Below are 27,412 nucleotides of genomic sequence, written 5' to 3'. Positions count from 1 at the left end.
GGATGCAAGGATGGTTCAACATACACAACATACCTCATAAACACAATTTAGGGGGAAAAAAATCATAGGATCATCCAAATAGATGCAGAAAAAGCTTTTGACAAAATTCAATACCTCTTCATGATAAAAACCATAAAGAAACTAATGTTTCATAATTGGGCTATATATAACAAATTCAAAGCCAACATTACACTGAATGGGGAAAAAGTTAACACATTCCCTCTAAAATTAGGAATAAAACAAGAATATCTACTCCAAAAACTCCTATTCAACATCGTACTTGAAATTTTAGAGCAATTAGAAAGAGAAGGAAATAAAAGGGATAAAAACAGGAAAGGAAAAAGTAAAAGTATCCCTGTGTACAGATGATATGATCCTATACTTAGAAGAACCTAAAAATTCCACCAGAAGACTTCTAGAGCTGATGAACAAATTCAGCATGAACAAAATCAACATACAAAATCAATAGTTTTCTATAATTTAATAATAAACCTGCTAAAGAAGAAATCAGGAAAACAATGCCATTCACAATGGCTTGAAAAAGTATGTTTAAGAACAAATCTAGGAATATGGTAGAATACAGAAATCACTTCCCTGGGTGCTCCATGGTGTAAAACTAAGAAAAGCAGACAGGCAGCTTCTCAGCAAAGTGGATGAACAAGCAAAAATTAGGGGGTACTTTACTGGAATTTAATATGGACCCTCAAAACAGATTGGGTTCTCAGGAGATTAAATATAATAAAATAAGGAAGAAATTCCCAGCACTACAACCATGGCAGAGGCCAGAGGTACAAGCCAGAACAGTCTGTCCGTGAATGGAGTAAAGCAACAAGAAAATTAAAGGAGCCCATGTTTTGACTGCAAATTGGTGTAGCCAATATGGAAAGCAGCATAAAGATTCCTTGGGAAACTGGGAATGGAACCACCATTTGACCCAGCTACCCCTTCTCCTCAGTCTATACCCAAAGGCCTTAAAAACAGCATACTACAGGGACACAGCCACATCAATGTTTATAGCATCAAAATTCACAATAGCTAAATTGTGGAACCAACCTAGATGCCCTTCAATAGATGAATGGATTTAAAAAAATGTGGCATATATACACAATGGAACATTACTCAGCAATAAAAGAGAATAAAATCATGGCATTTGCAGGTAAATGGATGGAGTTGGAGAAGATAATGCTAAGTGAAGTTAGCCAATCCCCAAAAAACAAATGGCGAATGTTTTCTCTGATGTAAGATGACTGACTCATAGTGGGGTAGGGAGCGGGGGCATGGAAGAAATAGACAAACTCTAGATAGGACAGGGGTGGGAGGGGAGGCGGGGGTGCAGGGGATTAGCAAGGATGGTGAAATGTAATAGACATTATCCAAAGTACATCTATGAAGACATGAATTGGTGTGAACATACTTTATATACAACCAGTGATATGAAAAAATTGTGCTCTATATGTGTAATATGAATTGTAATGCATTCTGCTGTCATTTATTTAAAATATAGCTTTAAAAAAGGAACCCACATTTTGGGAGGACTGAGGTGCATCTAGGTACAAAGAGTTTAGAGATCAAATACAATGCCCAACTAAACTGAGAGGTGTCCTACACAATATCCTGGTACAGGAAAGAAACTGCATCTCTCTCCCAGTGGCATGTGGAGGACAGAGGAAGGAACCATTTTGCAGCTGCAGCATGGGGGCCAACAGCCAAGGGAGCCAGTTTCTGGCACACCCGAGTCTGGCCCCCAAAACAAGCCTGGAAAACCCACACTGCATGATAGAGTGTGCCTAAGTGACCAGGAGAAAATCAAGTGTGGATAGAGGTTTACACAGGGGAATACTGGTCATGGAAACATTGCTCCCACCTCCCTCCAGCTAGGAGAGAAGCCCCTGACCAGGAATTTGAAAGGTCAGCAGTGGAAAAGATTGAGTTTGGATACTGAACATGAGACCAGGAATCGTGGGGTCCGCAGGCAGCATAGTGGACTCAGAATTGGCTACTATACCACACGAGTGTGGTACACAGTCTTCCAGCATGTAGACTAGCAATTGCTGGGCCCAGGAGATATGCTGAATTAAAATCTCCATATCAACTGGCATTCAGCAAAGAATGTGGTACACACCTAAACTTAAACCCAGACTCCAGGAGTTCCACCTCCCGGATTAACCCTCTCACCCTAAAAAAAATTAAAAAAAATAAAATAAAAAAAGACTCATAGAAACAGTGAGCAAAATGTAGAATGGTAGTTACCAGGGGCAGGGAAATTGGGGGGTTGGTCAAAAGGTACAAAGTTTTAGTAATGTAAGATGAAAAATTTTAGAGTTCTAATTTATAGCATAATATTAAGCATAGTTAACAATACTGTGTTGTATATATGAAATTTGCTGAAAGAATAGATCCCAAGTGTGCTCGCCTCCTTAAAAAAAAAAAATAACTATATGACTATATGAGGAGGAGGATATGTTAATGGCTCGACTGTTGTAAACAGTTCAACAAATGTATATCATGTGTATAGAATATGTGTGTCATATATAAAATATGTACTTCCCAATGGATACATAAACTCACAGATGTAAAAATCTGCGCAAAGACCAAATAAGAGAAATCCATAAACATCCATGCCAAAGATCATCATAATTAAGATTCTAAAGACTAAAAATTTATTTTAAAAATCTGGAAAGCAGCCAGAAACAAATGTTGCATTACAAATGAATAAAAATTTGAGTGACAACAGATTTCCACCTAGAAACCACAGAGGCAAAAAGGAAATATTTTTCTAGTATAGTCATACACCAACCAATGATGTTTAAGTCCATGACATAATGCATACATAATGGTGGTGTAATATTATTATATTATTTAGTGAAATTAGAGCCATTAAATTGCTTTCTTCATACACTTAATTAGTTAGCCTTGGTTTGACTTATATAGGGTGCAAAATTATACATAGGTTTGACTTGTTTTGAACTTATATTTGTTTGTTCATGCCTTGATTTTTATTCTTCTTATTGCCCTTTCTTCACACTCTTCCCTCACTAATAGACAAATATTCCTGTTCTCTCTTGGTATTTCATTATTTTATTACTTTTTTTTTTTACTCTTTCCTCTTAACAGTTGCCATCTGGTACATATATCATGACTCTTACCTGTTCAATTTTTCAATATTTTTAACTTTCCCTTGATTTCCTACCATATTTCCTCTTCACTGAAGAAACTGCAATGCCATTATCTGATAGAATTATATAGTTTATGTAATTATTATCCCATCCATCTTGTGAATATTAATACAATGGACAATGTAATAGATATTTGCTCTTTATTGTCTGATGTTTATTTATCATAGGTGCTAATGTTAAATGTTGACTACCATTTCTACAGAGGTGGTAACTAATGTTTTAGATGTCAAAATAGAAACTGGACATTGATCTAAAGGCTGTATATCTGCTGCTAACATCATTGCTATTCCTGGCTCCCCCCTTCTCTTTAAGAGGGGCTGGAAAGTGAATGGGATACATCAAGCTCACAGAATAGAGATACACCTGCTGAAAAATACTCAAAACACAGCCAAGAAACAGGGAATCTAACCCCACACACAATTTAGAAAGCCTCAACAATATTTGAACCCACAGAGAAGGGAAGACAAAACTCCAAATAACACCCAGGTCCCAAGTAGGAACAACAACAGAAGGACCTCAGGTCCCACTCCTGGACACCTAATCATACATCAAAAACAGAGACATCCAAGAACAAAAAAGATAACTACACACATACACACAAAATACATATACAAAAGAGGAAGGGGAATCCATCTCAAGAGATGTAAAATTCCAAGTCCTCTGAAAACACAAGGGAACAGTCAAACAAATCTCCCCTAAAAATTCACCATCCCCAACAAAGGATCTCACAGAAATGGATAAAATTCCAGAGAAATATTTCAAAAAAGATTACTAAAATGTTCAACGAACTAAAAGAAGATCTAAGAGATGAATTAAGAAAGGAAATACAGTAAATGAAAGACTGTTTGATAGAGAAATAAAAACACTGAAAAGAAACCAATAAGAAATCCTGAAAATAAAAAACAAAATAAATCCAATTTACTTGAAAGCAGGGAAAACAGATTAGATTGCATAGAAAATAGAATTTCAGTCCTTGAAGACAGACTATCAGGCCATGAAGACAGAATATATAAATTGGAATTCAGTATGTAATAAAGAATTGAAAATAAAAGATCGTGATCAAAATAAACAAAAACTCTGGGATAGCAGCAGCAAGAGAAAAAAATTGATAGTCACTGGGATAGAAGATAACATGGAGATACAGGAGAAAGACATTAATAATATCTTCAATGAGATATAAGGGGAAAAACTGCCCTATATTAGAAATGAGAGAGACATCCACATACAGATTCATATAAAACCCCAAATACACAAGATCAAAACAATCTAAGGCATATCAAAATCAAAATACCTATTAGAGAAAATAGTAAGAGCTACAAAGGAAAGATGTTAGTTAATATTTAGAGAAAATCAATAAGGCTCATATCTAGTATTTCAACTAAGATACTAAAATCAAGGAGGGCCTGGAATAAGATAATCCAAACTCTAAAAGAAAACAAATGCCAGCAAAGATTGCTATATCCAGCAAATTAATCTTTCAAAATCAATGATAAAATAAATAAAAACTTTCCATGGCAAGGATAAACTTAAAGAATTCATCACCACTAAGCCAGCAATACAAAGAATACTCAAAGATATTTGGGGCACACAAGGAGCCCCAAAATAAATCCTAAAACTCCCAAAGAGATAAAGATCACTAGAAAAGCAACCAACTAAGTGAAAATTAAGACAGAATTAAATAAAGTAACAATCCAATATGGCATAAAACAAACACCAATTCATAATATTAATTATATTATGTATATAATAATGTTAATTAAAATATATTAAATATTATATATTAAGCATATAATGGTATCTATTAATATTAGTAAATAATATTAATAGTCTCAATTCCCCAATTAAAAGATATAGATTAGCAGAATGGATCAAAATACAAGATCTAACTGTATGCTCTTTGAAACAGCTTGCTTATCTCATAGGCAAAGGCACCCATAGGAAAAATATTCCATGTAAATGGAGTCCAAAAACAAGAAAGATCATAAGAGACCAAGAAGGCTACTACATCCTGGTAAAGAGAACACTCCAAAAAATAAAATTATAGTAAACACATATGCCCCAAATCACAATTACATATGTACCTAATTACAAACAACAACAGAAAAAAGTTCTGGAGATTAAATCTCAGATAGACACCAATACAATAATACTGGTTAATCTCAATACACCAATACAATAATACTGGTTAATCTCAATACACCAACAGACAGGTCATCCAAACATAAAAGGAATAAAGCTATTTCCAACCTAAATGGTACTATAAATCAAAGGGACCTGATAGACATAAAAAAATATTACATACCAAAAGAGCTCTATGTATTTTCTTCGTAGAATTTCACAGAAACTTTTCCAATGTAGACCATATTGTAGGTCACAATGTAAACCTCTGTAAATAGATTTTTAAAATGATATAATTCTGTATATCCTAACAGATCATAATGAAATGAAACTAGAAATCAATAGCAAGAAAAAAAAACAGAAACCACATAACACACAGAGATTGAATAATATTCTTTTAAATGAAGAATAAATCATAGAAGAAATTCTTAGAAACAAATGAGAACAGAGATTCAAGATATCAAAATCTCTGGGAGAGTATAAAAGCAGTTTCAAGAGGAAAATGTATAGCATGGAGTGCCTGCATTTAAAAAATAGAGAGATCCCAAATAAATAAGCTTATGATTTACCTTAAGGCCTTAGAAAGGAAGAACAAAGTAATTCTAAAAGCCATAGGAGATAGGAAATAATAAAAATCAGAATCAAATTAATAAAATTGAGAATTTTTTAAAAATACAGGATCAATTAAATAAAGAGTATGTTCTTCAAAAAGATAAATAAGATTGATAAACCCTTCACGAAACTAATGAGAGAAGATCCTAATTAACAAAATTAGAGATGAAAAGGGAGCTATCACCACAGACACTTCTGAAATGAAGAAGATTACTAGAAACTATAATTTATTATTATATAATAATTTATTTTAAAAACTATATTACTATAAATTATAATCCAATAAATTAGGAAATCAAGAAGACACTGACAAATAGTAGTTGATCCATGAGGATATAAAAAAAAAAGTAACAAATGAGATCAAATCATTAATTAAAAGATTCCCACCAAAGAAAAGCCCAGGACCAGATAGCTTCACCAATGAATTTTACCAAACTTATGAAGAAGAAATGGCAATGATTCTCAAACTATTCCAAAGAATTGAGACAGAAGGAACCCCTCCAAACTCAAACTATCAGGCCAGGATTACCATGATATTAAAATCAGCTGTGAGGAGGGAGAATAAAAATTAACAATAATAATAAAGAGGAAGAGGGAACAGGAAAATGTGACTAATAGTGGTGAAAAAGAGTGACAAAGGGACAAAAACCAAGATACAAACAAACAAGCAAATGTAAGATCAAAACAGCTCAAACTCACATGTGCTAGGCATGGTAGTGCACACCTGTAATCCCAGAGGCTCAGGAGGCTGGGACAGGAGAATTGTGAGTTCAAAGCCAGTCTCAGCAAAATCAAGGCACTAAGCAACTTAGTGAGATTCTGTCTCTAAATAAAATACAAAAAAAAAAAAAAAAAAAAAAAGGCTGGGGATGTGACTCAGTGGTAAAACACCCCTGGGTTCAATCCCCAGTACCAAAAAACAAAACAAAACAAATTCACATATATTATACACCACCTAAGTCAAATCAAGTTTAAAGAATAAATAAGTGCAGAAGATAGCAATTAATGTGAAAGTAAAATTATATAAATATATATGCATATTTTAACACAGTGGGAATACATATACCCACAAACACCCATATACACACACACAGCAAATTGTACATGCAGGAAAAAATCAGTAAAAAATGGGAGAAATATAGAATAAAGAACATTAAAGAGATGAGAAAAAAAGGAAAAAAACAATAGAATTAAAAGGTTCAGGGCAGCTGGCTCATAGTCACACTAGGGACAGGGAGGTGTAAGACTGGCTTCAGGTAAGCCAATCCTTCTCTCTTCTGATGTCAAAAGAATTCAGAGAGGAAACAACATGATCAAATCACAGTCAAGTCAGTTGCAGCTCCTGCCAGGCCAGCCAGCCAGTGAGCACAGCTCACAACCAAGCACATGGGGCCAAGGAGACAGCTAGACTAAGAACCCATCCTGAGCTTGATCCCACCAGCAACTTCTGTCCTAAGGTCACAGAGCTGGTTTGGTGCTTCAGCACTGGGGATGTCAGGAGACCAGTCCACTTACAGCATCATGGCCTGAATTCTTGCACCAGGACCATGTACAGGGCACACTGACCAGCCTCTCTGTGCAGTCAGGCATCCCAACAGGTGCCAGAAACAGAGGAAACAAGAGAGTGATGCTCCACAAAGCTTCTGGAATAGGACAATCTTCAGATCAAAATGCAGATTGCAAGCCAGGCCTGGAAAAGCCAGACTAGGTAATAAAAAGAAGATTAATGGGAAGATTGTTAAGAAATAAAAAAACACTTGTCCTGCTGTGTGTGGTGATACACATGTGTAATCCCAGCAAATCAGGAGGCTGAGGCAGGAGGATCACGAATTCAAAGCCAGCTTTAGCAGATTAGTAAGGTACTTAGCAACTCAGCAAGACCCTGTCTCTAAATAAAATATTATAAAGAGCTGGGGATGTGTCTCAGTGGTTAAGTACCCCTGGGTTCAATCCCTAGTACACCACCTCCAAACCTCAGGGGAAAGAAAAAAAAAAAAAAAAACACTTGCCCTGAGAATCTTAGATCTTATTCCTGGGAAAGGAGGAACATCTACCTCATAGCAGGCTGCAGCTACTGAGAATTATGCAATATGGTTATCATCAACTTGACCAGCTCTTCCTCATGCTGACATTCCCAAACCACATTCTCTTAGGCTACCAAAATAAGCCAAAAACAGATCCAAAATACTTCCTGGAAAACAGAGGTCAGGCAGGAGAGAACACAGATGGCTCCATGAAGGTGGTGATGGAAATTTCATGCACATGGGCCCTTTCTGAAGGCAATGTCTCCACTTCACAGATAGGAAGCAGTGGGCTCTATGTGATAGCAGGGACCTTAGAAATATGGCAGAAATGCAAAGGGATTCCTGCCAAACTCTACAGCAGCATCTGGGCTGACCCAGGGCTATGTTCTGTGACCTACACACTCTGCTACATGTAAATCATATTTCAGTAAAGAACAAAAAACAATGATAAAAGGTCAAGAGAGGAGACAGTTGGATGTGCATCCAACACCCATCCCACATCCAGAGGGACAGGGTAGACACTGAAAAACATAGTGGCACATAGTGCCACTCAGAGCCACAGGTAAGCCCTATCTGAGTACACTGTGGCCTGCTTCTATTTGGGGTCTATGAAGAGGAACATCACTTCTGGTTTCTGGACTACTACACATAAACTCCTCTGAGTGGTGAACTTGCACTGACCCAAACATCCACCCCCTCTTTGGTACACTTGTGACTAGAAGGCAAGAAGAGGCCATAGGAAGTTGTGTACCAAAGGAGGCCACTGAAAGAACAGGTGTTTGGATTCAATGGTGGAAAAGTAAGCACTGGCTGTAGGGATGGAGCCCAGAGTTTGGAGGTTACTTGATGGAAGGGCCTCAGCACAAAAGGGCTTGGCCTTCACAATACCTAAATAATATAGTAAGTAAACAGCCCTCTTTCTTACCTCTTAGAGAGGGAGTGTTACCATGTACACAAAGAGAAGTCCAATTTCTGTTTCTAGGAGCAGGAGGGAGAATACCTATCTGAGTCCCAGATTGACCCAACAGTGGGCATGGGGAAAACAACTTGGGAAACCATCTTTCCAATCCCCAGACCAAGCCACACAAAATGCACAAAAGGAATTCCTCCTCTACACTGCCTCCTTTGCCTTCTTCAGGCTTCCTTCATATCTGCTGTGGCTATCATGCTGCAAGTCTAGAGTTGGCCAAGTCTAGAGTTGGCTCCTCCATGACCCTCATTATACCTCTCCTGCCTCCCAGAATCTTCTGCACATTGTAAGCTTTCGAGCAGCAATTAGACAATCTAGTCCTGAGGGCAAGGTTGGATCTGAAATTTTCCATTTCCTGGCTGCCACAGTGAGCCCCTGCCTCAAACTGGGAAATAGTTTTAACTTAGGGGAATTTGCCAACCTTTTTGTCTAGAAAAATAGTCAAAGACTTCACTATTTAAAAACAACTAAACTTCTGATAATTTCACAACTCTAGGCCCTCCTAGAAAATGGCAAACTATTAAAATGTCAAATGGGACATGGATTTTTTTTAAGGCATCCAGGAAAGGCTCTGGGAGTCTCAGTCCTGCAGAGATGCCAGAGACAGATGGTGCATGAAGGCTCCTGTCCTGATTGACTTGAGAGTTTCATATTCATTACTGTATAACTTCGCGTTACAAAATTCAGGCACTAGAACCCAAAGATAAGAGCAATTCCACATGAGTGCACTTGGCTTTTATGTAGCATCCCTGAGAGAGTTTTAATATCTCCAGAGCCATATATTTCATTTACTCACTATTGATGACATTTAGCAATGACCAGGAGGAGATTTGGGGTATAAAGGCTGCATAGCAAGCAGTGAAGCACCCAGTCACTGCTGCAAACAAGCCCACTCCTGCCCACTGGCCCACCTCTTGCTTCCCTGCACATGGAATTATGGAGATGATTCCATAGAACACTTTGGAGTCTTCAATGCCTTTCCAGAACTGTCTTCTCCAACAGCTGCCACCCACCCTCTCCACATACCTCAGGGAGAGGCCTGAAGACCAGAAAAGGGATTCTTCTGGCCAAAGCAATCAGCTCCAATGGAACCAAGTATTCAGTGGCTTAAGAGGAGAATCTCTGTCTACATTAGATCTAGGACACTGAGTCCCCATCTACATTGGCTCAAGCCCAAGTGATCCAATGGCCCCCATAGTCCCAATCTATACTGCCTCAAGGTATGCAAATCTCTATCTACAATGAACAAGAGAGGGAGGCACAGTGGTCAAGGCCTTGGACTGACTGACTACTGAACTCCTGCCCTTGCACTGTGGCCTGGCTATTTCCCCCCCTTTTTTAAAATTATTTTTTAGTTGTAAATGGACACAATATCTTATTTTATTTATTTTTATGTAGTGCTAAAGATAGAACCCAGTGCCTCACCTGTGCTAGGCAAGCACTCTACCACTGAGTCACAATCCTAGCCCTTTCTCACTCTTTTTAAACCTGTCCCCTTAAAAAAAATCTTTGAAACATCAATATTATACAAGTTGTAAGAAACAGAAATTTATTAAGAACCATTTCTTCTCTCCCAGAAGCACAGCAGGAAGGCCAGAGGAAAACAGGGCAGGGGAAAGTGTTCCAGGGAAAAGAGTCTCTGATGTCTGTGGCAAGTGGGGACAGAGGAGAGTCCTGGTGGATCCAGACAGACTCTTGGCTAGAATCCACTTGGGCAAGCCCAAGCCAGCTGGCACACCTCATTGCTGAAGCTGTTTGAATTCACTCCTGACCGATGCCCACTTCATGATATCAGGATGCTCAGGGCTCAGGGTCTTCTGGCTGTCCATTGGTCTGTCTGTCTCATGTGTGCATGTCCACTGGAGCCACTCTGTTACAGAACCAAGATTATCCGTGGCCACCTTCCATTGGAGCCACTCTTCTTCTTAAGGTCAGCCTGCAGAAGCACGGCATGTAGCAACAAAGCTGTAGAATGCAGGTAGTGATCCTTCTAGTGACCCCCTGCTCTGTCAATGAATTGCCCTTGGGAGGTCAAACTACAGCCTTCTGTAACCTACCTACTGAGGATCAGCCAGGAGATGGGCCTGAGGTACTCAGGCCTGTGGGACACAGGGTCAGGCTGGAAAGTCAGGCTGGGAGGGGGTGTGCCTACATGGAAGAAGTGGAGAAGAATGGCAGGCACACTGGCACTTGCAGCACCCTTCTGCCCCAACTGCTTGGACTCCTCAGCCTTCTACTGCTCACAGGCCAATGAAAAGGCTGGCTCGCTGGCACACTTGTTGGGGTAGACACTGAAAGGATCTGCAAGGCACAAACACCCAACAGTACACAAGCTTTACCTGGAGCTTGCAGCCCAACCCCCTGGGTTCTCCAGTGCCAGCGAATGAGGTAGGTAGCCATGGCCTCATCAAATTTTAAATTTTCCAGAGCAACCCAGGCATTAAAGGGGACATAACCCATGTCAAACATGATGGTTATGATGGCAGAGTCAGGGGGTTTGGGGGGGGTGGCTTGTTGGAATGACTGGGTGAAGAAGAGTCCTTGCCCTGGCTCAGCCATGGGTGTCCCATTATCTGCTCTAGAGTAGGCCTCTTCGAGGGGTCCAGCATCAGCATCTGCTGGATGAGGCTCAGTGCTCCCTCCAAAAGGTGCAGGGGAATGTTGTAGCTTGCCTGCATGATCAGCTTCTGCAGCTGCTTAGTGGTGCTTGCCTTAAATGGGCATCTCCCTGTGAGCGTAAGATAGAGAGTGACATCCAGCCTCCAGATGTCTGCTGGGGAACGCTCATATTCTTGCACCTGGATGATTTCAGGGGCACAGTATGGGAGAATGCCCCAGAACCTGTTCAGCTTCTACCCAGGCATGAACCTGGTGCTCAGGCCAAAGTCAATGAATATGACGTTACCCCTGGCATCCACCACATGCTCCAGCTTCAGGTCGAGCTACACGATGCCCTTCTTTCTCATGGCAGTGGCATGTGGCACATACGATCTGCCTGAACACTCTGAGGGCCTTCTCCTATTGCAGGCCACTGCAGTAGGGATACAATACCATAGCTCTCCCCGACCTGCATGCTCCATGACCAGGTAGATACTGTGCATAGTCTTGATAATCTGGAAGTGCTGAATCATGTTTCCGTGTTCCAGGGCCAGCAACCTATATATCAGGTTCTGACAGGACAGGAACGTTCCCTTCTGTCTTCAGCACAACTTTCACTATGACCTCCGCCCTGTTGAGAAGATGGTAGGCTAGTATCACCTGGCCAAAGCCCCCTTGCCAAGTGACCCTCAGGACATCATAATGGTCTGGGGAGCCATCTCATAGCAGGAGCTGGTCCCCTACAGCACTACACTACTCTGACTACACATCCTAAGTCAGAATCCAGTTAAGAATACTAACTTAAAAACAAACAAATAAACAAAAGACCAAAAACAAAAAGACAAAACAAAAACCCGAAATCAAAAAAACAATAGCAAAACACCAAATCACTAACCAACAACCACTAAATGCACTATCTGGGATTCTGAAGGTTCACCACCAAAATCTTTTTGTAATTATAGACAAAATCCCAGCTGCAGACACCCTCCTTATATAGCCAGTATTTGAAATTCCATCACAGCAGTTCCTTTTGGGGTCAGAGCAAGAAATAAGCCAGTCACACCTGGGCATAACCCCCAGTGGTCATCTAACTTTTTTGGCCTCCAGGACCTTTCCAACTTTCATAATAAGAATAACAAAAGAGTGCTGGCGTTGTGTCTCAGTGGCAGAGGGCTTGCCTTGCACATGTGAGGCACTGGGTTCAATGCTCAGCACCACATAAAAATAAATGAACAAAATAAAGATTGTGCACATGTATAACTAAAAAAAATTTTCAAAAAAAAAGAATAAGCTTTTTGTTTCAATGGGTTATGGAGAATAATATTTATGTGTTAAGAGATTATAAAACCTGTAGGATAATCGGGTGCAGTGGCGCACACCTGTAATCCCAGGGGCTTGGGAGACTGAGACAGGAGGATAATGAGTTCAAAGCCAACCTCAGCAAAAGCAAGGTGCTACGTAACTCAGTGAGACCCTGTCTCTAAATATACAAAATAAGGCTGGGGATATGACTCAGTGGTCATGTGCCCCTGAGTTCAATCCCTGGTACCAAAAAAAATAAAAATAAAAATAAAACAAACCAAAAAATTCATAGGATACTTCAATGGACTTTTCAAGCCTGAAAACCTGTAATAACTTTTGTTTTTTTTAAACCTCATCATATGTACACTCCAAGTATTAAATTCTTTTTTCTTCCAACTCAGAATACTGGTATAAAGGGAAAAGCAATCATGAAATTCATTTGAAAAAATAAGAGACCCAAAATAGCCAAAGCAATCCTCAGTAAGAAAAGTGAAGCAGGAGGCATCACAATACCAGACCTTAAACTATACTATAGTGCCATAGTAACAAAAATGGCAATGGTATTGGCACAAAAACACATACATAGACCAATGGTACAGAACAGAAGACACAAGAGATAAACTCAATACAATTATCTCATACTAGACAAAGACCCCAAAAACATACATTGGAGAAAAGACAGCCTCTTCAACAAATGGTGCTGGCAAAACTAGCAAGCCATATATAGCAAAATGAAATTAAACCCCCATCTCTCACCCTGCACAAAATTTAACTCAACGTGGATCAAGAACTTAGACACAGGAACAAAGACCCTATGCCTAATACAAGAAAAAGTAGACCCAACTCTATCATGTCAGTTTAGGAAATGATTTTCTCAACAAGACTCCTAAAGCATAAGAAGTAAAATCAAGAGTCAACAAACGGGATGGAATAAAACTAAAAAGCTTCTTCACAGCAAAGGAAACGATCAAGGACATAAACAGAGAGTCTACAGAATGGGAAAAAATCTTTACCAAATGCACTACAGATACAGCATTAATCTCCAAGATATGTATGTAAAGAACTCAAAAAACTTAACACCAAAAAAACTAATAACCTAATTAATAAATGGGCAAAGGAACTGATCAGGCACTTCAAAGCAGAAACATGGATGATCAAATATACATGAAAAAATGTTCAACATCTCTAGTAATAAAAGAAATGCAAATTAAAACTACATTGAGATTTCATCTCACTCCAGTCAGAATGGTAATTATCAAGAATACAAGTAACAATAAATGTTGGAGAGGATGTGGCAAAAAGGTTCACTCATACATTGCAAATTGGTGTGACCACTCTGGATAGCAGTATGGACATTCCTCAGAAAACTTGGAATGGAATCACCATTTGATCCCATTATCCCACTCCTCAGTTTATTCCCAAAGGACTTAAAATTGGCATACTATAGTGACGCAGCCACATCAATGTTTATAGCAGCTCAATTCACAATGGCCATATTATGGAACCAACCTACTGCCCTTCAACAGATAAATGGATAAATAGATTGTGGTATATATACACAATAAAATATTACTCAGCCATAAATAGGAATGAACTTACGGCAGTTGCCAATAAATGGATGGAGCTGGAGAATATCATGCTAAACCAATCCCCAAAACCCAAAACCTAAATGTTTTTCCTGATATGCATATGCTAATTCATAATAAGGGCCCAGGCAGGGAGCTAGGGAAGAATAGAGTTACTTTGGATTAGACAGAGGGAAGGGAAGGGAAGGGGCATGGGAGTAGGAAGGACGGTAGAATGAATCAGACATCATTACTCTACGTGCATATATGACTACATGACTGGTGTTATTTTACATCACATACAACCAGAAGACTGAGAAGTTATACTCCATTTATGTAGGATGTATCAAAATGCATTCTACTATCATATATAACTAATTAGAACAAATTAAAAAAAGAAAATATTACTGACTTTAAACATGTTATCTCCATGTTCTCTTCTATATCACTCTCATGTTAACATACATATATATATTATACACACATACATTCCATTTTTTATCCTCTAGACAAAAAAGTCAATAAAGAAACATCATACTTAAACTATACTATAGATGAATGACCTAACAAATATTTAAAGAATATTTCATCTAATACCTATTTAATACACATTCTTTAACTCAGTACATTAAATATTCTCTAGAATAGACCATAGCATAATATGTTTTAAGAAAATTTTAAAACTAAATCATATTACATTTTTGCACCACAATGGAATGAACCTACAATCAATAACAAAGGAAACTGTAGAAATTATACAAATACATGAAGAATAAACAAAATAATTTTAAACAAGCAGGTCATTGAAAAAAATCAAAAGGAAAATTTTTAAATTCTCAAAACAATGAAAATGGTAACATAAAATACCAAACCTAATGGAATACAGCAAAAACAGTTCTGAAAGGTATGTTCATAATAATAAGTACCTAATATTACCAAAAAAAATTCAAGCAACCAACCTAACAATACACCTCAAGGACCTAGAAAGCAAGAGCAAAGCAAACCCAAAATTAGTAGGAAGACAGAAACAACATTGATCAAAGTATAAATACAGATTTTTTTTAAAAAAAGTAAAGATCAATGAAATTAATAGTTTCTTTTTTGAAAAGATAAGCAAAATCAACAAACCACTAATTAAGATAATCAAGAAAAAAATAGAGAGGCTGGGGTTTTGGCTCAGTAGTACAGCTCTCAACTAGCATTCATGAGGCACTCATTTCAATTCTCAGCACCACATAAAAATAAAATAAAGATATTATGTCTACCTATAACTAAAATATATATTTTTTAAAAAGAAAAAAAGATAGACAACCCAAATAAATAAATAAGAAATTAAAAAGGAGACATTAATACACTGATCCTACAGAAATACAATCAATCATTAGAAATCATACATTAACAAATTAGAAAATCTAGAAGAAATTAATGCACTGCTGGACACAATCTACCAAAATTGTTCCATGAGGATATTAAAAAAACAGTAACAAATGAGATCAAATCATTAATTAAAAGATTCCCACCAAAGAAAAGCCCAGGACCAGATAGCTTCACCAATGAATTTTACCAAACTTATGAAGAAGAAATGGCAATGATTCTCAAACTATTCCAAAGAATTGAGACAGAAGGAACTCCTCCAAACTCAAACTATGAGGCCAGGATTACCATGATATCAAAATCAGACAAGGACACATACACAAAAGGAAAATTATAGACCAAATTCCTGGTGAATACAGAAGTAAAAATTCTTAACAAAATATAAGCAAACTAAATCCATCAATAATCAAAAATATCATTCACTATGATCCAATTGCACTTTTCATAGGGATGCCAGGAAAGTTCAACATCCACAGCTCAATAAACATATATCAACAGAATTAAGGATAAAATCACTTTATAATTTCAATAGATGCAGAAAAGGGATTGATAAAATTTAATATGTCTTCATGATAAAATCCTAAACAAATTTCGTATATAAGTATCATAACTTAACATAATAAAAGTTATAATATTAAAACACATATCCCTATCATAATGATTGGAAAAAAACTGAAGGCATTTCCTCTGAGATCTGGAACAAGGAAAGGATTCCATACTCAACTGCTCTTATTCAACATAGTATTAGAAATTTTATCCTGAACAACTAAGAATGAGAAAGAAAATAGGAAGAAAGTCAAATTATGCCTGTTTGCAGCCAATATAATTCCATATATATAAAAGCCTAAAGAAACTACCAAAAGTCTATTAAAACTGATAAATTAATATAAAACACACACTCAAAATGCAAATACCAGTTGCATTTTTATACCCTAGTATCAAACTTGCCAAAAAAGCAATCATGAAATAATTCCACTTGTAATAGCTATAAAAATATAAAATGACTGTGAATAAATTTAACCAAGGAAATGAAAGACATCAACAATAAAATTATAAGACATTAATGAGATAAATTTGAATAAAATACAAAAAAAGGAAAGACTCCATGTTCATGGACTAGAAAAATTAATAGTTAAAATGCCCATTCTACCCAAATTGATTTATAGATTCACTGCAATCCCCATTGAAATAACAATAATATTCTTCACAGAGCAAGAAAATGAACAATTCTAAAATCTTGAGCAAAAAGAACAATGATGGAGGTGTTAGAGTATCTTATTTCAAGACACACTATAGATAGTAATCATAACATCATGGTACTTACATAAAAATTGAAACTTATATCAATGGAACAGAATGTTGATTCCAGGAATTACCCCATGCATCTACGGCCAAATGATTCTTGACAATGGCACAAAAATCAAACACTGGAGAAAGAACAATCTCTTCAATAAGTTGTATCAGGAAAAATAGACATCCATATGCAGATTGAAAATTGACTTCTATCTCTCAACTCAAAATGGATCAAAGATCTAAATAATAAGACCTGAAATTATGAAATTACTTGAACAAAATATAAGAAAACACTTTGTCACATTAATACAGGCAATGATTTTTTTCAATATGACCTAAAAAGCACAAGAAACTAATACAAAACTAGACAAATAGGAATGTATCAAACTACGAAGTTTATGAACAACAAAGGAAACAATCAATAAAGAGAAAACCTACAGAATGGGAGAAAATATATACCAACCATTCATCTGATAAATGGTCAATATCTGGAAAATATAAGGAAATCAAAATACTTAACAAAAAATATACAATTTTAATCCAAATTTCAAAAATGGAGAAGTGATCTGTATAAACACTTCTTAAAAGATGAAAATACAAATGACCAACAAATATATGAAAAACGCTCAAAATCATTAGCCACCAGAGAAATGCAAATAAAATTACAACAAAGTATCATCTCATCTGAGTTAGGAGAGCTTCTATCAAAAAAAAAATTAAAAGAAAATAGCAAATGTTGGTGAAAGTGTGGATAATAGAAACTCTTGTACACTGTTGGTAGGAATGTTAATTACAAACAGTACTGGAGATTGCTCAAGAAACTAAAAATAGATATACCATATGATTCAGCTGTCAGCAGGATGACACCCCCCCCCATGCAACCATGCAACCCACCTACCAGTAACTTATTGCTTTCATCTGCTTATTAGAAGGAGCTGCTTGACTGTGGAAATCAAGGCTGGGTGCCCATAACCACTCTTCAACTGCCAACTGCCAATCCCTTATAGAGACAGCTTTAATACTCTACACCATCCCCTTCATAAATCAGTTCTGATAAAAACCCAGACACCAGATCTGCTTGGGGAGAAGGTTTAGAGCCTGAGCTCCCCTTCTCCTTTTTTAGGCTACTGAATAAAAATTTCCTGCTTGCCTTAAGACTGTTTGGTTATTTGCAAGCAGTACCAAATAGGAAAAGATCGTGAAAAGTTCATGACAAATTTCTGGTTGCTCTGCAGGAACAACCTTGGTCTTCCTAGATTGGAGGGTTCCCAATGGCTCCTAAGAGTTTCCTTAACTCCAGAAGTAGAAACAGTGGGTAGCAGCAACTCAGCCTGGACTAATTCCATTAAGTTGTTAGGACTCAGGGAGGCTTGTTAGTGCTCACCCATTTGGGGGTGGGGAGTGTTCCCAAGACCATTCTACTTGATAACCTAGCTTCTCCTCCCTGGACCATTTTCTCTTTAGCCAGTGACCACTGACCAGGAAGAACTGTGACTGATAGGACAGATTTGATTCTAACTAACTGGCAACCCAAAAGAACACAGGAAATCTAAGGGAAATTTCTTGGGAAATTTTTACACCTCCATTGTGAGGTTAGACACCAAGGGAGGACACCTGGGAAGGACTAGGGATAATTGACTAGCCCTCAGTAAGGTATTAGGAACCCCTGAGCATAATGATCAATACAGGTATAGTTGCAACTTCTTTTGTGGTTTCCTTTGTTGTTGTTATCTCTATGAGTCTGGCTAAACCTCAGTGAGCAGCTGTTTCCTTTCTGCTGCTTCTTGTTCACTGATATTTGGGGGATTTCACTCCATCCTTCTTTCAGCTGCTCCTAAAACTCCACAAGCCTCAAGAGGAAAAATATAGTGTCTGACTACCAAAGCTGATAAGTATTCAGTGGCCCCTCTAGTGAGGCACTTACTACTGGAAAGTTCTCTGGCATAGCATCAATGAGGTAAGGGGCCCATAGCAGATCACCAAGCTGAAGAAATTATTTTATAAGTAATTCATGTTATATGGCTTGAAATCTCTTTAACTTGCCAGTCTCCACCTGACCTTGTGGTCACTCTCACTCTGGGATATCTGATTTGGTTCTGTTCTGATCTGAATGTGCACTTTAATCTAATCATTTTACATGTTCTTTTGTCCATTAGTATTTGATTAGTCTGTTTTTATGATAATTAACTGGATAGAAGCTAAAGGATTTGATGGCTGCAGGAAATAGTTCTATTAGAAATTTTTCTACATGAGGGTCTCCAAACTTCAGAGACAAATGCTCCCTCTGGCCCACTCTGAATGCCCCTGGGTGACTAACTCATGATAGAAGTGTCAGAGCATCTTACCTATGACATGAAGTGGTCTCACAGGAAGCCAAGTGAGAAAAAATATACCACAATCTTGGGTTAGAAGAAACTCAAACAGTTCATGTGAAAGCCAGGCATGGTGGCATTATAGGTGCACGCTTATAATCCCAATGGCTTGGCAGGTTGAGATAGGAGGATCACAAGTTCAAAGCCAGCCTCAGGAAAAAGTGAGGCTCTAAGCAACTCAGTGAGATCCTATCTCTAAATAAAATACAAAATAGGGCTGGGGATGTGGCTCAGTGCTTAGTGTCTGTAAGTTCAATCCCCAGTATCCTCCAGCCCCCCAAAATAAAAAATACAGTTCATGTGGGAGGTGTACAGAAGGGAATGATCATCCTACACATTGAGCAATCCCACACTCCCCTTGGTGTTCGGATTTTCTGATACATGTAATAGGGGATATATTTGGCTCATTGGTGATGCTCTGATTAGAAATCCCCAAAAGCAGCATATTAATGACTGCAAATATTTCCTCAGAACCAACTCTAGCTCTGGCCACCAGATAGAATCACGAATGGGGTGCTGCAGAAAAACTGAGTAGAAATTTAATTCAAAACCCAGCAAGGTAAACTGCCCCCTCAAATTCCTAGGAATACTTCTGTGAGAGTTCTATGGAAAGTCCCCTCTTTTTGACAGAAGTTTCTCCTATACTTTTTTTTTAATTTTTTTTTTTTAAGGTGTAGATGGACACAACACAATGCCTTTATTTTTATGTGGTGCTGAGAATTGAACCCGGGCCCCGCCTGTGCTAAGGGAGCCCTCTACTACTGAGCCACAATCCCAGCCCTCTCCTACACCTTTTAAGCATAATTAAGCTAATGTCCTTTTTCTGGCAAAATGCTTTTGGTTTATACACCTTGTTTAATATTTGGTTTGACATGCATGTCTAATTTTAAATTTTCTTATAAACACTTTAAGATAATTCTTAAAATTCATTATGGAGTTAAGATGAAAGAACTTTTAGCCCTCAATTTTAACTCCATTCACCTTTTGCTTATTTTAATATGATTTTATTACTCAAGATTGTTTGAAAGCTTTATAGTTAAACTAGTCCTAGATAAAAAGAAAACATGTAAGACTGCTAGACTGAGACCAAAATAAATAGACATATAAATCAATCAATTTTAAAAATAAAATAAGTTTTAAAAAAATTCTTAAACAAAACCCTGCTATTATGGAAATTGCTTTACCTGAAAATTCTGGTCCAAAGTCTACATAAGACTTGCAATTAAAAGTCTTAAAGTTTAGCTATATAAATAGATGATCTTAAATTAAAACATTTTGTTCAGCAAAAGATGTTGACTACAGATGGGAATGTAAATTAGTATTACTACAAAACTAATAAACAGAATGGAGATTCCTCAAAAATTTTTAAATAGAATTACTTCTGGAAACATACCCAAAATACCTGGAAACCAATGTCTCAAAGAGGACCTATAGGCTGGGGATGTGGCTCAAGCGGTAGCGCGCTCGCCTGGCATGCATGCAGCCCAGGTTCCATCCTCAGCACCACATACAAACAAAGATGTTGTGTCTGCCGAAAACTGAAAAATAACTATTAAAAAAATTCTCTCTCTCTCTAAAAAAAAGAGGACCTATGATCACAGTAGCACTGTTCACAATAGCTAAACCACAAAAGCAACCTAAGTATCCACTGACAAATGAAAGGATATCAAAATATGGTGTGTAAATACAATGAAATCTTATTTAACCTTAAAAAGAAAGAAAATTTTGGCATACCCTACAACCTGGATAAGCCTTGAAGACATTATGATAAATAAAATAAGCCAGTCACAAAAAAGACAAATATTAAATGATTCCACTAATATGACATAGCTAAAATAATGAAAATTATAGAGACAAAAAGAGAATGGTAGTTTCCAGAGACTATGGGAGAAAGGAATGTGGAATTATTTATTATAGAGTTTCAGTTTTATAAGATGAAAACATGTATGGAGAAGGATGGCAATGACAGTTATTCAATAGTATAAATGTATTTAATAACTCTGAACTTTATACTTAAAAAAATAAAACATGCAATAACCATACGATTGCCCATATTTTACTCCTAGGCATTTATATCAGAGAAGTGAAAATTTATACCATACGAAAATGTGCACATATATTCACAGCTGTTTAGTAATAATGACCAGAAACTAAAAACAATTCAAATATCTTTCAACAGGTAAACAGTTAAACTCTGGAATAACAATAAAAAGGAATAAACTGCTCTTATACAGTCAACTCCCAAATTGGTGGGCTCTACATCCACAAATTCAACAAACCATGGATCAAATATATTGGGGGAAAAAGTGCATATGTATTGAATATGCAAAGACTTTCTTCTTGTCATTATTACTTGAACAATATAGTAGTAAAAACTATTTATATAGCATTTTATATACACTAGATATTTTAAGTAATCTGGAGATAATCTAAAGCATTCCAAAGGAATGTGTAGGTTTTATGCAAATATTATACCACATTACATAAGAATCCTGAGCATCTGTAGATTTTGGCATCCCTGGGGGGAACTGAGACCAATCCCTTGTAGATCCCAAGGGATGAATATATGCAACAATTTGGGTGAATCTTCAAAGATTAATGAGGAGTTAAAAAAAAAAAAAGCTGAACCCCAAAGGTTATATACTATGCCATTCTACTTATATTACATTCTCAAGATGGCAAAATTTTTGAAATGAAGACTAAATTAGTGGTTGTTAGAGGTCAAATAATGGTGGTGGAAAGTTAGATTGGACAGCAGTCACATGGGCAACATGATAAATCCTATAGTGGTAGAAGGGTCCTGTATCTTGATGGTCTCAGTATCAATATTCTGATTGTGATATTATACTATAGTTTTATAAGATGTTACAACTGGAAGAAATTGGGGGGGGGAAGTACAAGGGATTTCTCACAACTAGTTGTGAGTTTATATTATCTCAAATGATATAATTAATTTGAAAAACTGAGATGACACTAAAGCAATTAGGAGGAAATTTATAGTACTATAGGTACACAGTAGAAAAGAAGAAAATTCTCAAATTAATGATCTGTTTCTACCTTGAGAAACTAAAAGAATAAGATCAAATTAAACCCAAAGTAAAAGAAAAAAAGATCGAATCAAAAATTAATGAAATAGAATATAGTAAAACATTAGAGAAAAAGCAATGAATCTAAAAGTTGATTCTTTTTTAAAGAATCAGTACAATTGATAATCTTCTAGCCAAGATGTGATCAGGAAAAAGAAAATACAAACTACCAATAACAGGAATTTAAGAAAGGACATCAATACTAATCTCAAAGACATTAAAAACATGTCAATAAATTTGATTTTCGGATAGTTACTCTTTTTGTTTGGTGGAGGGCATATCAGAGAAGTGAAAACTTACATCAGATGAAAATGTGCACATATATTTATAGATAGTTACTCTTTTTGTTTGGTACTGGGGATTGAACCCAGAGGCACTTAACCACTGAACCATATCCAAAGTCCTTTTTATTTTTTGAGACAGGGTCTTGCCAAGTTGCTGAGGGCCTGGCTAAATTGCTGAGGCCTCTTGAATTTGCAATCCTTCTGTCTCAGCCTCCCAATTCCCTGGGATTATAGGCGTGCACCATAGTACCTCATAATAGTTATTTCTAAAGAAGCAATAAATTTTATTTAGACATAAATATTTCTCTTACCTGAATGTTTAAGAACATTTAATTAATATTAATGTAGGTAATAATGAACCAAATATTAAGGATACATTCGTATAGCACCTGTCCTTGTCCCAATAGCTAAGATTTTCTGAACTGGATCAAAGGCCAACGAAGTGGGCTGATAAGGAAAACCATGCCGAACAGTCTGAAAGAGAGCAAATAATACAGTAATGACAAAAATTAAAAACTAAAATGATAACAAGATAAACAGCAACCAGAATGACTAAACTTATTTTTAAAGGAAAAAAAAAAAAACTACCACTAAATGTTGACAAGGATATAGAGTAACATAAAATCTCATACACTATTAGAGGAAGTATAAAGAATGTCATTTTACACCACTTTGGAAAAATATCTTGCAGTTTCTTATAAAACTAAACATATACCTAGTCCATGACCTAGCAATTCCATGCCTATTGTATGCACCTAGAAAATTTAAAAATGTTTCCACAAAATGACTTATCTAATTATATTTCCAGCAGTTGTATTTATAATAGTAAAAAAAAATGGAAATAGCCAAAATGTCCAAAATAAAACAAAACTGTGGTATGATAATTTAAAAAAACATATGATATCCTCATATTGTAAACTACTACTCAATAATTAAAAGATATAAACTACTGATAGATGCAAAATGTGAATGATTCTTCAAAGCATTATGCTAAATAAAAGTAGCCACTCACAAAAGAGTTTATATAGTAGGATTCCATTTATATATAATAAGCAAAACAAATCTATGGTGAAAAAAATCAGAATACTGGTTACTTTGAGGAGAACTGACTGGAGAGTGGTACAAAGGAACTTAATTGAATGAAAGTAATATTCAATATTTTTGATAGAGGTTTATATTACAAAAGTGTATATGTTGGTCAAAACTTATCAAATGATACAATAAAATTTGTGATTTCCCTGTATGGTAGATTGTTCTTCAAAAAGAGTTAAGAAAAAGTAATGTTATGCATTCTGAAGTGTTAAATTGTACTGACATTTGCAAGCTGAAAATTCATCTCCAAAATACAGAGAGATGAAAAGAAGAATGAATAGATATGTGATAAATACAGCAAAATGAAACTTGTCAAATCTAGGTGGTGAGAATACACACATGAGAATTCACAAGTTCTTTCGACTTTTCTGATGTTTGAAAGTTTTCATATTAACACAAAAGAAAAACATAAAAATATAAGGAACTCATTAAGGAAAAGACATATGAGAAGGAACATGTAATGTTAGAAATATTTTCATTTTAATATGGAATATGCTGTATCTTTTCAAAGGGTAGAAGACTCAGGTCAGAAGAGGACAAATTCTATATACAGTTCATCTATGTATCTGGTGCTCCCAGAATTGTTTCCTAGTTGAAATGTTGTGATAGCAAAATGCTACACTTGTAAGTATTCAAGATAAAAAAAAAAAATCAACCACAGCATGTAGTTAATTTAAAACTCTTCCCCTGAGAAAGAAAAGCATAACTCCCTCCTTTTTATAGAGCGTACAAGAACATGTATGTATATACTACATAATATATACATGAGGTTTAGATTACATGATCCATGATCATGATCTGTTTTTTTCACTCAACGTACTTTCACAAAAAATGTGTAAACGTGTAACCTATTATAATATGAATATTTCATAATGTTCTTAAACAATCAACTACTGTTTTAGAATCAAAGAATTTTCAAGTAAACTGGTGCTGACAAAGGCAGTCTCATACAGTCTTTTGACACCCATTTGGCTGCAGGAGAATACATTGTACCTGGAACACTTCCTTACCAAGAGATAAAATGTCTACATGGTCTGTGCTTAGCTCATTGCCGTGTGTGGGAATAACTTTCTCTGTTGCAAGCCCAATTTATGCTCCTTTGTTCTGCTAAAGCACGTGTATCACATGGCATGCAGCCAACTCCACTGCTCTATCTATTCTACATAGAGTGTGAAAGAGGTCCTTCTAGGCTACAAAAGGATACAATAACTAAATATCCTATATTAGCTGCTGGGAGACACCTGCTGGCCATAGAGAACTGACATACATCATTAAAGCTGACAAGAGTGTTTTGAATTCTGCTAGGCAGTTGGTAAAAATACCATTTTTCAGTTGTGACTCGTAACTGAAATATTTACTTCTTGATTCTGACATAGTTTATTTCTGATATAGATTTAGCAACATGAAATTGTCAAGAGGAAGAGATTCATACTTTTCTTACAGAGCACTGTGGATTACAAAAATCAGAATACAGTTCCTCTCTAAAAACACAAAAGGTCAGAACACTTTCCAACTCATTCAATGAATGATGAGCCAATATTAGCCTGATTTAAAAAAATAAAAAAGCAGGCAAAGACATGTTGAGAAAAGAAGACTAAATACATATAACTTTTATTAATATAGATGCAAAATACTATCAAATGGATTCTAGTAACATGACTTGTTGAGATTTATCTCAAGAATGAAAGACTGGTTTAACATTATTTTTTTTATTTTTTTTATTTGTTCTTTTTAGTTATATATACAGTAGAATGTATTTTGACATATCATTCTAACATTCTAACATTGAAAATCATAAATACAGTAGAATGTATTTTGACATATCATTCTAACATTGAAAATTTAATTAATGTATCAATAGAATAAAGGACAAAGATCACTTGATCATATCAACAGATGCAAAAAGGGAATTTCAGAAAATTCAACATCCTTTCTCATATTAAAACACAATTGATGAAATTGTGGAGAATCTCCTCAATCTAATAAACAGTATGTACAAAAACCTATAGCTAACATCATACCAATTACTGAAAGAATTAATGCTTTCTTTCTAAGGTTAGGAAACAGATAATTATATGCACTCTCGCCACTTCTATTAAATATTGTATTGAAAGATCTATTCAGAGCAATTAGATAAGAAAAAGAAGACAAATCGAGATTGGAAAGAAATAAAAGTATTTGTATATGACAGAATCTTGTATATACACAACCCCAAGAAACACACTAAAAATTTGGAACTAATGAAGGAGTTCAGCAAGAATGATTATACAGAACTACTATGTAAAATCTTACAGTGAATTCCACATTTATGTATATTTATAAAACACCAATTAAAAAATAATAAAATAGAAGGAAGACCAATAGAATAGAAGAAGAACAGGGGGAGAGAAGAGGGGAGGGAAACAGGAAGTACTGGGGACTGAAATGGAGCAAACTATATTCCATGCAAGTATGATTATGTTGAAGTTAATCCCACACTATTATATATAACTATAGTGTATAGATAAACACATTTTAAAAAAAATTAAAGTCAATTGTGAGACCCGTTGAGGATATTTGTACTGCCAATGACAAAATATGGTTTAGATTTCCACTGTTACTCATTTATAATTAATACTTTTGTTCCATTCAAAATTCATATTTTACACTACTTTTGTTTAACAGCTAAATGAATCTGTTTCGAGCATGTCTCTTAGATCCATGTTCCTTAAATTCCTGAAAGTTGCTTAGAAAACATATGTAATTTAAAAATTATTCACACAATCATTCATTCAATGAAGACATTATTTATTGATAGTTGCACACGATACTGTTCATGATCAAGCATTCCATCAATATTAAGAGAAGAAAAATGACATTATTGTTCTCAGATGTAGAGAAAACTTGAGTTGATTTAACTAATTCAAAGCATTTTTATTAAAACTATTTCTTGATTGGTCAAGTAGCAAAATTAGGAGTAGAAACTCAATTCTTTCTCATAAGGATATTGTATGATTTTATGAGGACTTCATATAAAAATGAAATTTTAAAAACGAAATAAGATAATTACATTTCCAAAAAAAAACACCCAAAGTAGTGAAATATTTAAGAATAAGTGTAGAATTTGTGCCCTAAAAAGTATTTTAAAACTGAAAAATATTAAAGAAGATCTAAATAAAAGGAAAAGAATCCCATATTAAAAGACTTAGTATTGGTATAGTGGTAAAACTGCCCAAACTGATCTTCAGAATCAAAGCAATCAAAATCCCAGCTGGCTTTTTTGCAGAAATTGAAAAACTCACCCCCAAATTCATAAGAATATTCAAGAGATCAAGAATAGCAAAACAATCTTCAAAAAACAAAGCAAAGTTGAAGGACTCATGATTTTTTGGTTTCAAAACTTATACAAATCTATAGTAATCAAGAAAATAAGGTACAAGCATTAGGACAGACATATAGATCAATGAAACATAATCAAGATTCCAAAAATAAATCCTCATATTTTCAATAGTTTGACAGAGAACAGTGCCAAGACAACTCAATGAGAAAAGAATAGTTTTTCAGCAA

At 35.9% G+C, this 27,412-nt stretch overlaps 1 protein-coding gene across 8 annotated transcripts in view; it reads right to left on the bottom strand.

Annotated features, from left to right (window-relative positions):
- Window positions 1-27,412, bottom strand: part of Stxbp5l (syntaxin binding protein 5L) — a 350,200-nt gene that overhangs the window by 279,854 nt on the left and 42,934 nt on the right. For 7 of the 8 annotated variants that reach the window (XM_058583478.1, XM_058583479.1, XM_058583477.1 and 4 more), the window contains exon 3: window positions 23,151-23,248. In XM_058583478.1, the coding sequence (XP_058439461.1) occupies window positions 23,151-23,248 (98 nt within the window). Of the gene's footprint in view, window positions 1-17,063; window positions 17,406-23,150; window positions 23,249-27,412 lie in introns of those variants that run through there. The other variant, XM_058583482.1, reaches the window with a different exon arrangement.

This window comes from Marmota monax, unplaced genomic scaffold (genome assembly GCF_021218885.2).
Source record: "Marmota monax isolate L192 unplaced genomic scaffold, Marmota_monax_Labrador192_F-V1.1 WCK01_AAM20220418_F8-fsc00052, whole genome shotgun sequence".
Lineage (NCBI taxonomy): Eukaryota > Metazoa > Chordata > Mammalia > Rodentia > Sciuridae > Marmota > Marmota monax.
This window is presented reverse-complemented; position numbering and strand designations above follow the sequence as displayed.